This window comes from Cydia pomonella, chromosome 21 (assembly GCF_033807575.1).
Source record: "Cydia pomonella isolate Wapato2018A chromosome 21, ilCydPomo1, whole genome shotgun sequence".
Lineage (NCBI taxonomy): Eukaryota > Metazoa > Arthropoda > Insecta > Lepidoptera > Tortricidae > Cydia > Cydia pomonella.
In genome coordinates this window covers 1,630,101-1,645,029 of record NC_084723.1, presented here as the reverse complement: position 1 = coordinate 1,645,029, position 14,929 = coordinate 1,630,101, and the positions used below count along the sequence as shown (strand labels likewise).

Here is a 14,929-nt window from a genome sequence, read left to right as displayed (position 1 = left end):
TAAAGTATCAACAACTTTCACAATGAAGTAATTAGTTAAAACTTTTTTTTTAATATTGTTATGTTATGGGATTGATTTTATACATTGTGATTTTTTTGTCATCGTTGAATGTAAAACGATATCGTTTCATAATATGTTGCAATCAGAGTTTGTTTACCGATTACTTGCATCTTTAGCTTGTTTTACAAGCAAGGTACAATTTTTTTTATTGGTTTATATTATATCATTAATAAGTAAACTTACTTACTTTTACTTTTTTACTTACTTTTTTTTTAGGTTTTCTAGTAAACACGGGACATAATCATTGGATTACTGGCAGATATATTAAGAAATAAATTGTAAAAACCAAAAGTATCATCTACTTAAACCAATTTTTTTTCATAACAATCTTCAAAACGAGTAGAAATCTGTTCAGTAATTATCAAATAAATAGTAATTATTAAAAAAAAACATATCGTTTATATCGCTATCGATATAGATATTATTTAAATAACTAACTTCAACATAAGTAGACAAATTAAAGCTACGTTCAATCGTAGCTCAAGTATGGAATTATAACATGGGGTAAATGTGTAACGCTTCATCGAACTGTATGAACAGTCCCTAAGATATATATCGGAGCGGCCAAGGTGCTCACACATATCTAAACGCGCCTCTGTTGTCAAGGTGCCAGAGTGCGTGTTCAGATATTTTAGAGCACTTCGGCCGCTCGAATATATCAGATGGCGAGTGAACAGTAGACAACAACTCACCTCGACCTTCTCCATGAGCAGCGCCCGCACGGTGTGCGCGACGTGCGGCAGCAGCAGCGCGCGCGCCGGCGCCGCGCGGCCCAGCGCGCCGCGCGCCAGCTCCAGCAGCGCCAGCATGCGCTGCTTGCCCAGCCGGTTGAGCGGCAGGGCATCCAAGGCTCGCACCACGTGCGCACTAAAGTAATAGTACATTACTATAGAGGACGGGAAACGAAGGGTTGCAGGCCAAGTAGCTATAGACGGCCGAGCGTAGCGAGGTCGGATAGGGATATGCGGCCGGAAACTCCGTTTCTCGCCGAGATTTGTATAGTGCTTTTCTCAAATTTGCAATGAAATAATTTAAAAAAATAAGATGACGATTGTTTCATGTCGTAATATTGAAGGGGATTAGAAACAAACAGTCTCTTATATTGATAAATTGTTACAATATAGGGTAATAGACTTATAGACCTACAGTTTCCTTAAATATAGTATGAAAACCATATAACCTAAATACATATAATTATTAAACTAAACCTGAAATTCTAAGTTGCCAAATCGAAGTTACAAATAATGCTCGTACATCCTAACAAAAATAAAAACAAAGATGAAGTACATTGCAATAACACTATTAACAAACAATAATTGCAATTAAATTAAAGTTAACTATCTAATTTAAGTCCATTAATACATTTCAATGTAAGTTGTGTGAAACTACCGAACTTTTCACTGAAAATATCTACATTTTGAAATTTATCATCATACATCCTGCATGCTCTTCTAATGAAACCGTTTCTCGCATATGCGGTTCGACTACGAGGAATATAAAAGAGGTTCTTCTTTCTACATGCTCGCTCACAACGCCGGGGTACTCTAAATGAAACAGATTTTAATAACTCAGGGGCGTCGATGATGTTGTTAATGACTTTATAGAGAATTATAATATCAGTGCGTTCGCGAAGCAAGCTAAAGAGTAAAATATTATGTCTTTTTATAGCGGTAGTGTAATTTATGTATTTATTTCCAGTGCGATATTCAATTGCTCTTACAAACTTCTTTTGCACTCTCTCTTTTCTATCGCTATGAATTTTATATAGCGAGTTCCACCCTGAACTAGCAAATTCTAATCGACTACGGACATAACTATTAAATAATATCTTATACGTCGAAGGTCTCCTGAAATCTTTACCTACGCGCAATATGAATCCCAACTGCTTAAAAGATTTATTTAAGATATTATCAATGTGGGGTACAAAGGTAAGCTTTGAGTCCATGATTACGCCGAGGTCACGGATCTGGTTCACACGAGTTAACTCTTTATTACAAAGATCATACTTGAAATTAATAGTTGTCCTTTTTCTACTAAAGCTAATAACAAGACATTTTTCTGGGTTTAAGAAAAGATTATTTGTGTTACAAAAAGTCTGGAAATTATGTAAATCGTTTTGTAGTAAAGTACAATCTTCTGGATTTCGTATGACTCTGAAAATTTTCGTGTCGTCGTCGTATAAAAGCATGTTTGAATTCTTGATACATTCAGTGATATCATTTATGTACAGGACAAATAACAAAGGCCCCAAATGGGAACCCTGCGGTACACTAGAACTGATAGACCTATAATGAGAAATATGCCCCTTCACAGCTACGGCCAGCGAACGGCTTTCTACATAGGATTTTATTCAGCGATAAAGATCCCCGTGTATACCAAAATGCCACAGCTTTATAAGTAAGCGCTCATGACAGACCTTGTCGAAAGCCTTGGCAAAATCGGTATACACAGCGTCGACTTGACAGTTGTTATCTAGCGCAGTTAATATGGCTTCTGTATAAGATACAAGATTCGATTCGACACTACGACCACTAAGAAAACCATGTTGGTTTGGAATGATATGACGCCACACGGCAGTAGAAAGCTGATCACTAACAATCTTCTCTAAAATTTTGCCAAACTGACACAATTTCGATATAGGGCGATATTTCTCTATGTCCGAGCTAACTTCACCTTTTGGTAGTGGTGTAACTAATGCCTGTTTCCAAAGTGAAGGTACCCACCCCTCCCTGATAGACCTCTCAAAAAGTAAAGTTATAGGCAATGTTAAGCTAGAGGAGCAACTTTTAATTATGATGGGAGGTATACCGTCAGGACCAGCACCCTTATTAATTTTTATACGTTTAAGATATTTGTTAACAAGGTCTTTAGTTATAAAAACAGTGTCCATATCAAACACTGTATCATTTACAGGTAGAAGATTATTCAAGTCAACAGAACTAACAGTAGGTTTTTCAAAAACTGAGTGGAAATGGAATGGTATTTTGGCACTACGACGCACGCCATTACGCTTTTTTCTTTTCTTTCTTTCTTTTTTATTATTTTTTTTCTTTTTTGTGTTTTTTATTATTACTTTAGGTTATTCAAAAGGGAAAGAAAATTTTCATTCTTAGAGGTTTTTACCGCACTTTGACACTTAGGACCCTTCGTACAAATTGTATTTTTTTTTTTCGATTTGTCAGGATTCGATTCCTTATTTCGATGAGTCAGGGTGTTAATGTGCAACTTAACATAAAATAACGCCTCTGATTTTTTTTTAATTATTTTATTCATATTTTAGGGGTTCTAAGTATAACTTTATAGATGCCTTAATACTTTCCGCTCCTATAAATACATTAAAAAAATTAGCAATGTTATGATAAGTTACACTGGACATTAATAGACACTGAATCGTCGTTCCACAATGAAAAAAAACATCTTGCATGGAGGCTCCAAATTTTCAAAGTGCGATAGCGACCACAAAAATGTTTTTAAAAATTCTGAAAAAAAAACCGAGTCGGATTCGACCACCCTCGGGTTCCGAACATTTTAGCATTTGTTGTTATAGCGGCAACAGAAATACATCATCAGTGAAAATTTCAACTGTCTAACTATCACGGTTCATGAGATACAGCCCGGTGACAGACAGACAGTAGTCTTAGTAATAGGGTACCGTTTTACCCTTTGGGTACGGAACCCTAAAAAATTGCATTGGTTTTAGGCGTCGACGAAATAAATGAGTTACCTCAGCTCAGTGTGCGGGAACACTTGGATGGCGTGCGGCACGGCGTGCGGCAGGTACTTGAGCGCCGAGCCCTGGCACGTCAGCGCGTAGTCTCCGCAGCGCATCAGCCACACCAGCGCCTCCATCAGACTCTGAACAGAACAATTTATTTTTTTTTAGGAAACAAACAGTCACATATTAATATATCTTATACCTTTAAACGAGCAATTCTTGTATATATATTTCTGTGATCTCGGAAACGGCTCTAACGATTTCGCTGAAATTTGGTATATGGGGGTTTTTGGGGGTATACAATCTATCTAGATTAGTCTTATGTTTGGGAAAACGCGTGTATTCGAGTTTTCATGCGTTTTTCTTTCGACGCAGAATATGGTCGCTAATTTCGTGTTGCCGGCCACTGTCCGTCTGGTCCAGCGGGTGAAGACGCGGACTGCTAAACGAGTGATACGGGTTCGAATCTCGCCCGGTGACTAACTTTTGTTTTTTTTTATATGTTCAAGTTTATATATAATTTTTTAATTTTTATTGTTTTAGACAAGTTTAATTTAGTAAAAAAATGTAGTTAAGATTATCACCTATACACCACCATATTACAATAAATAGTTATAACCGAGCAAAGCTCGGTCGCCCAGGTACTTAATATATATAAGCTTAAGTGATAACAAACAGACCTTTAGTTCAATTGAAAATAAAAGATTATATTTATAAAGAAAAGATTGAACTTCGCAGAATGCTACTGTATTTACAAAATGATAATGTAAAAATATCTAAATTTGAAAATTTATCATTGTAATCATGACAGGCTCGTCTAAAAAAAGTATGCTTGGCAAAATTAGAGCCACAAAAGCTAATATGGAATGTTTGGGGGTGGCGAGTGGGAATACGACGAGGCAATTTAAAAATATTTTTTTCAAGAAGATCTGGAGAGTTAATATAGTTATTTAAAAGCTTATTATAAAAACATTTGGTCTATATATACGCGGCGTCCGACTAATGGCGTGAGACCGTGTCGTATGCTGGTACTTTCAGACAGATTCAAACCATGGCGGAAGTTAAGTGACTTTAATAATTTATTTTGAATTCTTTCAATTCGCGTTTTCTGACATCTATTCTAATCTTCACTTATTTACTGACAAAAACATAGCTTTCTGCCAAAAACTGCCATCTTTCGACACATGAGATGATCTTTCCTCTGGAGTTGCAGGCGTACATAGGCTACGGATACTGCTTGCCATCAGGCGGGCCGTATGCTTGTTTGCACCGACGTAGTATTAAAAAAAAAACTTGATTAAAACTAACGCCATTTGACTTTGATCCTTATTCTTTAACCGATATGTGTTAAATCTGTTAAATATCAAAAAGTGGCGCCATCTAGTAGATCAAAGGCCAAACGTAAAGCAGCATCGTTTCGAGCGATGGCGCCATAACATTTAGGTTGTGCCCGGTAAGATGGCGCCACTTTTTGATATTTAACAAATTGAACACATATCAGTAAAAAATAAGGATCAAAGTCAAATGGCATTAATTTTAATCATGTGTCGAAAGATGGCAGTAAATTCTCTTTGGTAATAGATATAAGAGAGATATAAATTCCTAAGAATTTACCACGCGTAGTTTTAAGTGAAATTGTATATTGTGAGATAAATAAATCATATCATATCATATGTAGAAAGTACCTCAAACTGGAAGCGAAAGTCCTCGTGGGCCTGCGGGTCGCCGAGCGCGCTCCTCAACTGTCGGCTCCGAACGATGAAGCGAATAAGGCATTCCAGGCATTTCATACATTGCAGTAGCCTCTTTAACGCTAGTTCTCCTTGCTCTGCCGAGGTGATCACCCATACTATGACGGATATCAGCTTTCTGAAAAATACCAATTATATATGTTTTTTTTTTCTTTTTTTTTTCTCACTTTGTACGCATGTGTGTGTGCGTCAGTGTTAGCATTTTTTTTTATATACTTTGTAATTACTTGTGAGTTCCTGTAATTGGCTCTCTGTATTAATCTTGTTGTCCTATTGTAAGTTTAAAGCTGTTGGTTCTCCTGAACATAAATAAATAAATATACTTGCCGCAAAACTAACTGGCCACTGAGATCATAATGCTATCTCCTTTACCCTTGTTAAGACCAACCAAGAGTGAAAGAGATGGCATTATGACCTGACTCGCCACTTAGTTTTGAGCCAAGTATAGGATCTTTCGGTTTGGCTCATGGTTGACTGGTAGAGAATGTCTCCAGGCATTAAGTCCGCCATTTTTACTCTCCATGTATTGTGCAATAAAGTTTAAATAAATAAATAAAATGTATAATTATCTCACAATGATCTTCAAGCCATCGAACGTCATGAATATTGTGTGTCAAAAAGTAACAACAGTATATATGATAATAATCAAGACAAAGTGTAGGTAGTTCGAAAATCTTGCGCAGCTCAAATACATTGTTTTTTTTTTAATGCAAATATCGCGGTTACAAAGCTGTTTATTTATTTATTTAAATTTTATTGCACGAAATCCAAAAAATAATGTACAATTGGCGGACTTAATGCCCAATGGCATTATGTACTAGTCAACCATCGGGCTAAACAGAAACATGTAAAAATGATGGAAGGAGAAATAAATATGATATTTATTAGAACTATCGAAAACAACTGAAAAACTAGATACAATATATATTATATATATATTACATATAACGGGCCTCTCAGATCCTCAGATATCGATTTTCATTTTGATCTGAGCAGAAATGCATAAATACAGGATAGCAGCCGGTATGGTAAACTTTCGGAAGTTATGCAATTACATACATTTTGGGGTTTAATTTTTATTTATATAGATAGATTTAACTAACCTAACCTAACCTGTAATATGACTACCTTTGTATCCTGTCTGTGGAAACCTGTAATTGGCTTCCCTGATACATATTTATGTTAACCTAGTTTTAGTTTATTAAGCTGTTGGTTTTCCGAATAAAACAAAATAAAATAAAAATAAATTAATATACTACTACATATGACACTCCTTTTAATGTATTATTAATGTTAAAAAGGTAATACAAAAACGTATAGTATGTATCTTTAGCTATTTAAATAAAAGTAAATAAAATCTACCCTCAAATGGCTCCTTCAGGCAGTTGAGGGTAGATGAAAACATTACATGTTCAAATAATGTAGGTTACAGTCAGACCATTCAGTGACAGATCCGGGCGGTTATGTATTTGGTTGGTTAACCATTAAATGTTATAACTACCCGAAAATGTACAAATTGTTTACTTTTATTTAAATACCTAAAGATACAGAGTATATATGCGGCCTAACCATATTTCCCGCACCCAAGAACGAAACGTCAGTACAAATAAATAAGTTACCCTTCATAATGGAAATTTCAAATTTTCGACCTAAATATAAGTACTGAGATACTCACTCATACGCCAGCGCATCACAGAAGCTATCATCGATGTACGCGTACAACACGGGCTGGAAGTGCTGGTACTTGTGGTCGGCCACTAAAGACACAACCCGCATCAGGCTTTCTAGCACTAACACGCCGTAGCTGTTCTCTGTGTAGCTTTCTTGCTCTTCTGGTACCTGAAAAATTTTTTGTATGAGACCAAGTATAAGAAGAACTTTTTGGGAAATGTTTTTCTTTAGACGATAAAGAAATAAATAATAAATAAATATTATAGGACATTATTCCACAAATTGACTAAGTCCCACAGTAAGCTCAATAAGGCTTGTGTTGAGGGTACTTAGACAACCATATATATAATATATAAATATTTATAAATACTTAAATACATAGAAAACACCCACGACTCAGGAGCTAATATCCATGCTCATCACACGAATAAATGCCCTTACCAGGATTTGAACCCGGGACCATCAGCTTCGTAGGCAGGGTCACTACCCACTAGGCCAAACCGGTCGTCATATGATGATTTTCTGTTTTATAATTGAATAGAATTTAAGTCGATGCCCGGTTGGAATCTGTTTTGAGCGCACTTACGAATGATCCTTCTTAGAGCTTGACCAGCAAAACGTATCAAAGGCCTTATTTTTATTTATTTGGTGTGAAAAACATGCGGTCAATTTCAAGCTTTAATTTAATATTATAGTAATCTTATTGCCCTATAAGTCTATTTTTATACCGCTTTTTGTGACGCGATACGCCGGCACTGATTTTAAGCACGGAACAAAGAGGGGAGAGAGCCTGGATTACTATGAAACCCATTGTCACTAACACGCACACTACCACACACAGAAACACAACGCTATCTATAGGGATGATTGGCCATATGTTCTTATTTCCTAAGAGATTATGAGCCATGCCTATACAGGATGATTCAGGAGACGTGAGCAGGATCAAGCCTGCGTATTCAGTAAGTTATCAGTAACTGTTTCGTATCAGTATTTGTGAGATTAACGTTAAATTAATTTTCTTCTGTTCAAAAATTTTATTTTATTTTATTTACGACATTTAAGGTCACCCTCTTTGTTTTATCCATAACAAGTGACAAATTGAATGTATCGGACCAGACGGTTACTTTTGAAAAATCGTATCTCACTCAAGTGTGACATTTTATTCTCTTCATAATCAAAGTGCTGTCATAACGGTTAAATAAGTTTTATCTTTATTAATTAACTAATGTAGGGTGTCCATGATTGTAGATAATCAAATTTGTCCTTAAGAAAAGTTAGATAACAGAAAAAAGCGTGATTATTTTACTTAAATATGACGGTGAACGATTCATGAACATTTACTGATTGTGTGGGCTTGGTCCTGCTCACGTCTCATGAATCACCCTGTATAATTTGAGCTTTACAGTTAGGGAAACAATGTCGAATTAACATTAACTTTTTATTCCAATTATGTAAAAAGTTTATAGTGCTTCTTATTGCATGGTTACCCTAAACTATTACTACTACAGCAATCGGGATACTTGCAGGTACTCTGACCTAACCAGTTCATTACGATGCTTCCTCTTTGACAGCCTCAACCCAAGTGAGCGAGCCTGTCCAACATTTACCGTGTCCCCACCACCTGCTAAAACTACCGTGTTTTGACATAATGTTAAATCGTGTTCAGTATAATGTTATTTTTCCAACTACCCCTGTATTAATCGGGGTAACATAATAATGTTGTCACGGTATAATTATTATTTAACTGCTATCTTAAATGTAAACATAAATAAATCATGACATTCGGCCATCCAACTTCGTGCATGACTCCGGCGCACGAACCTTCTCACTAAAAGCTAGATCGATTTAAATCTTACACCAACCGTGAAAAATTATTTAAAGCGTCAAAACAGTTTCTAATGAAGTAAATTGAAACTTAACTTATCACAATTGATACATTTACATAATCAGGAAATGTATTAAATAAAATTATAATGAGATACATGAAAATAATATCATGACATTCGGTCTTCTGTTTCCCCTTGTTCATATAACTTACTACTATGCCGTGACATTAGCATTTTGCTACGTTAATGAAAAATCTTAATACCTGTTGTTAATTTCGTATAACTAAAAAAAAAAACAGATAAAGCTCAGTTTTTATTATGTATAAAGTTTGTTTTGTTTTCTCAAAAAACCAAACATTACTTCTGTCCGGTAAAACTTGTCTTTGATTTAATTCAATACCCGTTGTTTTACAGGCAAAAGTGGTTCGACTTCAGCACTATCTGTTTCAGTTCTACATTTAACAATCAAACCTTTCTTGACCCAATATTGTATTATACTACATTGCGTTAATGTAGACTTCATCTTACTCCATTCATGTATTAATCGTTACGTAACGTAGCAACAGGTTAGAGATAATATTTAACCCCTAAATGGCTTTAACTCTGAAGTCGACGTGACAATCTTTATAGTCACTAGTCCTGTGTTCAGCTCAAAACTATTAAGTTCAGTTGAAATTTTACACATTTACAATATTATGTCTCTGGATCCATATCTGCACGTGAAGTGTCAAACTTATATAAACGTATAATTGGATTGTTATAGATAACAATACCTATAACAATGTTCAAGTTTTTGTACTTTTTTATTTAAAAGGTTGCTCTGATTGTTAATAATACTACTCATTTTTAATGGGTGTTCGTATGACAATAACACACGACAATTTCTTTATTCAAATGCCACCTTGAATAACATCGCTTTCAGAGGCTATTATACAACTCTGCTAGGGGTGATACTAAAGTGTCCTTGAGGTAATTAAATTTTGTGTCTTGAAATTTCAAAGGATGCCAAACATTTTGCAAAAGTTTCAGTTTCAATAATTGGTTGTATTTATACATTAACATAAGATTCCCGTATACTGCTTTTAAGGTGACTAAAGCACTGCTAGATACGCCTTTGACATCAATGTAAAATGACAAGTGTCAATACTAAAAACTCAAGTTCATTTAATTTAAACAATGATTGAAACTACCAAATCAAATTATTGTCATATCCAATAAAATCCATTTTTTTCTTTATATATATTTTTTTTTTCTAGGACTACATCTATGCCATAATATATTGTTCATGTCATTGATCGAAGTTCACATTTTTATTAATATTATCTTGCCTTAAACCTCTACGAGCTTTTTTTTCTTCCAATATCTTGTATTACTTTTGTAAACAATATAAATTATGATAATTAGCAAACCATAACAGATATATCTTTACTAAAAGGACAATAACCCCAAATGTGCCTCATGGCATTAAGTCCGCCTTTTAATAAATAAGGTTTTCTTTTGTGCAATAAAGATTAAATAAATAACTGTTCTGTCAAACCTATATCTATAGCTTATTTGGGCGTTACTTGTTATTATCGTCAGGTAAATACTATATTAACTAACTATCCTCATTAAGCTTATTACATACAATTTATTGCGTATTTACCTTGTAACGCTACTAATAACTCTACAGATAGGTACGTCAAATCTCTATCGTCTATGCACTCTTTTCTCACACATCTCTTTTTCATTCGTTTTTTTTTTTTAATTATACATCGTTTTTTACTACTTCCACTTTTGAATTTCAGGAACTACGTAGCAGTTTAAAACGTTTTCTGGATATCTGTATCATATTTTTATACTTTCAACTTGCGAAATATGACCATGTACATTTGCGTTCAACTCAATTATCTTATCTGTCCCGTCGTAATTATCTAACTTTAACATCGCTACTAACTGATGCTGTTACAACGCATACTCCCATAGGTACTACAAGTACAAATTATATTGAATCGTTCGAACTGAACACCGCGTTTGCTAAGTTTCAAACGTTAGTTATGTAAATATAACTTCCAACCAATTCTAGATAATCACCATTCAATCTGCAAACAAAAGATTCGTCTCTCTATTGATCTTTCTGAATAATTGTTCCTTTATCTGCCCTGTTTCCCTACGTAATCTATATTTAGGGCAATTATCATCATCTACACTCAAGTGCCTACTTTTTTTCACTTGTTAGCCTTTGTCACAAATCCCATGGATACAACAAATCGTTTGCAATATGTCCGATCTGTTGTTTACTTTACAATCTCGACTACTCAAAATCTGTTTACCTGAGATACTCTTGTACTGTCTGAAGTCTACTCTATACTATATTTGTTCTATATTTAAGTCGTACAGTAAAACATATTTATTATACTATAACATTTGGTATTTTGGTAATCTCCATAGGTAGGTATACATATGCTTATATAGGCACTATCCTGTTACTGTTTATTTGTTAGCACTTATCACTTCAACATTATGCGTCCATCTGCATTCATTAGTTTTATTAATAATAATTAGTTTTATTTAACGGAATATCTCTTTTAATCCATGATAATTACCTCTGATCTCTTATTTAATGCATTTCTATACATTTAACACCTTTTTATTCGAATAATAATTAAAGTTACTTCAAAATTATGATAGTTAGAACTTCGTGTGCATAAAATATACTCATACAACAATGTCTCTATTGTCTAATATCTGTACAATGTCTCAAAATGCAATATGAATATCGTCTAATCTATTGAAACATGAAAATAATTAACAATTATTTAAAATTTCACATATATATATATAAAGATATTTCTTCTAATACTGATCATCAACAACATCGAGTTAATTATCCCAAAAGTTTAATCAATTTCACGAACTCGCTGTCACAAGAGTTTGCGACTCAAAAATTCAGTCAAAAACACTAAACATCCATAGCCAATATAAGATGTCAAATGTTATCACAATTTCATTTTACTATTTTTAATACTATCATATTTAGCTTGTTGGATACTAAAAAGGAGCTACAACTCTAACACATGTATCTTTCCTCAAGACTGCGTATAAGTAGTCATTTAGTCAACTATGTTGTTCTGAGTGGATTAAATTGAACAAAAGTTTATTTTTACATCGATAAAGCGACGTGTATACTATAATATTTACAAAAGCTCAACTAAACATGGATAGGTTTATTAGCATCCACTTCATTTGATAAACTCCTGATCATCAGCTAACTCGAATCAGTCAATCGTGTCATGTCTTTTAAGTATTTGATAGGATACAATCATCTTTCTATACTCCTATTTTGTTCCATATTCCTCTCGATATCAATTATAAAGAAACAGCTGTATGTTATAACATACCCAATCTCTCTGCTCTATTGTTTTTGTCTTTTTTCAATAATTTTAATAATTCCTTTCTTTTACTACGTTCAACACTTATTTATTAGTTATCCTATTGTTCGAACATATGCGTTAAATTTTTTCAGGCATCATATTTTCAAATCTTCTATTATACCTCTATCTTGTCGCCTCTCTTTTTTTAACTGTTTGGGTAATGACCCAAACTAAAATAATAATGATTTACGTTTCTGTTTCTCATTTCACTATCGACTCACAAGAGATCACGAATTGTTCTACTATAAGTAAGCTAACAAACTACAGCAAACTTTTGCAATACTGTTTCGTGTCTTAATTATTGGTTGCATTAAGAAAACCCAGAATTCATTTATGAAAATACTACTAGCTTGTAGTTAATTTCATGTTCAAACTGGGTAACTTGATACTTTAGTCTGTAATGACATCACCTGTACACAGTTTGTCAATAAAATATTTCTATTCTATTTTAACTATGCATTTTGTCCACCTCTCAAAAAGATTACCTACTCACACTGCTCTGGTCTATCCATTATAAGTCTCTTTATCCCGTCAAATGACAATTAATTTCTGTTATATTTATCAATCTCGTATAAACTTTCAATATCTTTTTCTCTAGTATACCGGCTTCTGCTTACCTACCTAAGTACCTCGGTACTTTTCAATTTCCTGCTTAACGCATTCATGTTCAATTACGTTCTTCATCTGGCTCAACACCCGAAATTCAAACAACTGTTTTTTCCTAGAAAAAGAGAAAAACTTCCCCAAATTCTAACAATTTTTTTTTTGTAAAAAATATTAATTGTAACACACATTTCAATCGAACAATAGTCACAGACATACAGTATCTGTTCTCTATGTACAACTTGTCTCTCTTTTCATTTTAGCATCTATTAATAGTATTAACCATTTCAATCGGACAATGCTCACACACATACAATATGTTTTCTATGTATAACTTATCTCTCTTTTTCATTTTACCATCTATCATTAGGTAGATGTAAACCATTAGGTTTTGTTATACTTTTTTTTTTACTTCATTTCATAAAATAAAATATTTGATACTCTGTATTATAGAATTTAACGGAGATCAAACTTAATTTCGATCTAACTTGTAATCAAGACGCTGTCTTACATTTTACCCACTTATACTTTATATTCTCTTCTCACAAGGCCACTGTAAATTCTATATCTAAAAAAATCGCGTAAGTATATCTCCACACACGACAGTCGTGAAACTGCCAGCGTCGATAAAAATCTATAATTCTTATCTTCATAAGAGTGTAATTTCACTAATTCATCCTTCGTTTGATTCATCTCTCCAAAATTTGAGGCGTATGCTCAGGGTTATTTTAATTTCAACCATATATACCTAAAATAAAAAAATATATGAACCATTTCAAGAGAACGAACGTTCGCTACAAACGTTCCGTTTTTTTCATATTTCACTTACAGCTCTCACAAGTCACTATTGTGATTCTGTATCTCCGTTTAATCAATACATACGTATGCTTGTTGGAATTAAAAATCAATATAAGCTACAAATTACTTTTTTTTATTATCATTCCATCAATAACCAGTTGCATTCTCGTCATCATACTAAATACTGTAAATATTACTTGCAATGTCACGTTAGAATATAATTTATGAACAATCAAAGAAAAGATTAGTCATCTTATTTGGACTAAAAAAAAACATCCGTCGCGTTCTCGCGACCACCATAGTCAAATCTTTAGCAACTAGTCATACAGAATTCACCATTCGCACATTCGCATTTTATAATTCGCATTTTCAATGTGTACACTTCCGTCAAAAAACAAACAATTTCATCTAATTCTCAACATCCGTGACGAACCCTCACGTCAAACAAAAATAAAATATTAAGATGTACTCTCACGTACTTTAATGTTTACTTTCCTTGACGCACGCTCACTTCACACAAAAATCAAATTTCAGATGTACTCTCACGTCAAATAACTTCTAACTACCTTGACGTATGCTCATGTCAAATAAAAAACAATTTCCTTGACGTGCTCTCACGATAAACTAAAATCAAATTTAAAACGCACGCTCACATCAAATAAAAATCAAATTTAAGACGCACTCTCTCGTCAAATAATTTTCAACTTCCTTGACGCACACTCACGTCAAGCACAAATCATATTTCAGACGAACTCTCACGTCAAAAAATTTCCTACTTCCATGACGCATGCTCACGTCAATCGATAATCAAATTTTAGACGCACTCTCACGTCCAACAAAAGTTAAATAACTTGATTGAACAATAGTTATTTGTACAACAAGATAGCAAAGTTTGATATTTCTTCGAGTGCTTGTTTTGATTGTATAATAAAATACGTAAAATATGGTGTTTTTATTAAATTATAAACTTTTATTTCATTAATTAATTATTACGAATGAAGACTCGTAGGGTGTTTTGGAACGATGCGGTCTGACTTATTTTGGGGGTCTATTATAAACCGTCAATATACCGTTGAATTACGTATGCACTTT

General features: G+C 33.8%; 1 protein-coding gene across 1 annotated transcript in view; it reads right to left on the bottom strand.

The window, feature by feature from the left end:
- LOC133529553 (dedicator of cytokinesis protein 1) overlaps window positions 1–14,929 on the bottom strand; it is a 143,424-nt gene that overhangs the window by 56,305 nt on the left and 72,190 nt on the right. Inside the window, exons 15-18 of the mRNA XM_061867300.1 lie at window positions 7,202–7,365; window positions 5,461–5,644; window positions 3,785–3,915; window positions 753–927 (exon numbers count right to left, since the gene is read on the bottom strand). Of these exons, the coding sequence (XP_061723284.1) occupies window positions 753–927; window positions 3,785–3,915; window positions 5,461–5,644; window positions 7,202–7,365 (654 nt within the window). The remainder of the gene's footprint in view (window positions 1–752; window positions 928–3,784; window positions 3,916–5,460; window positions 5,645–7,201; window positions 7,366–14,929) is intronic.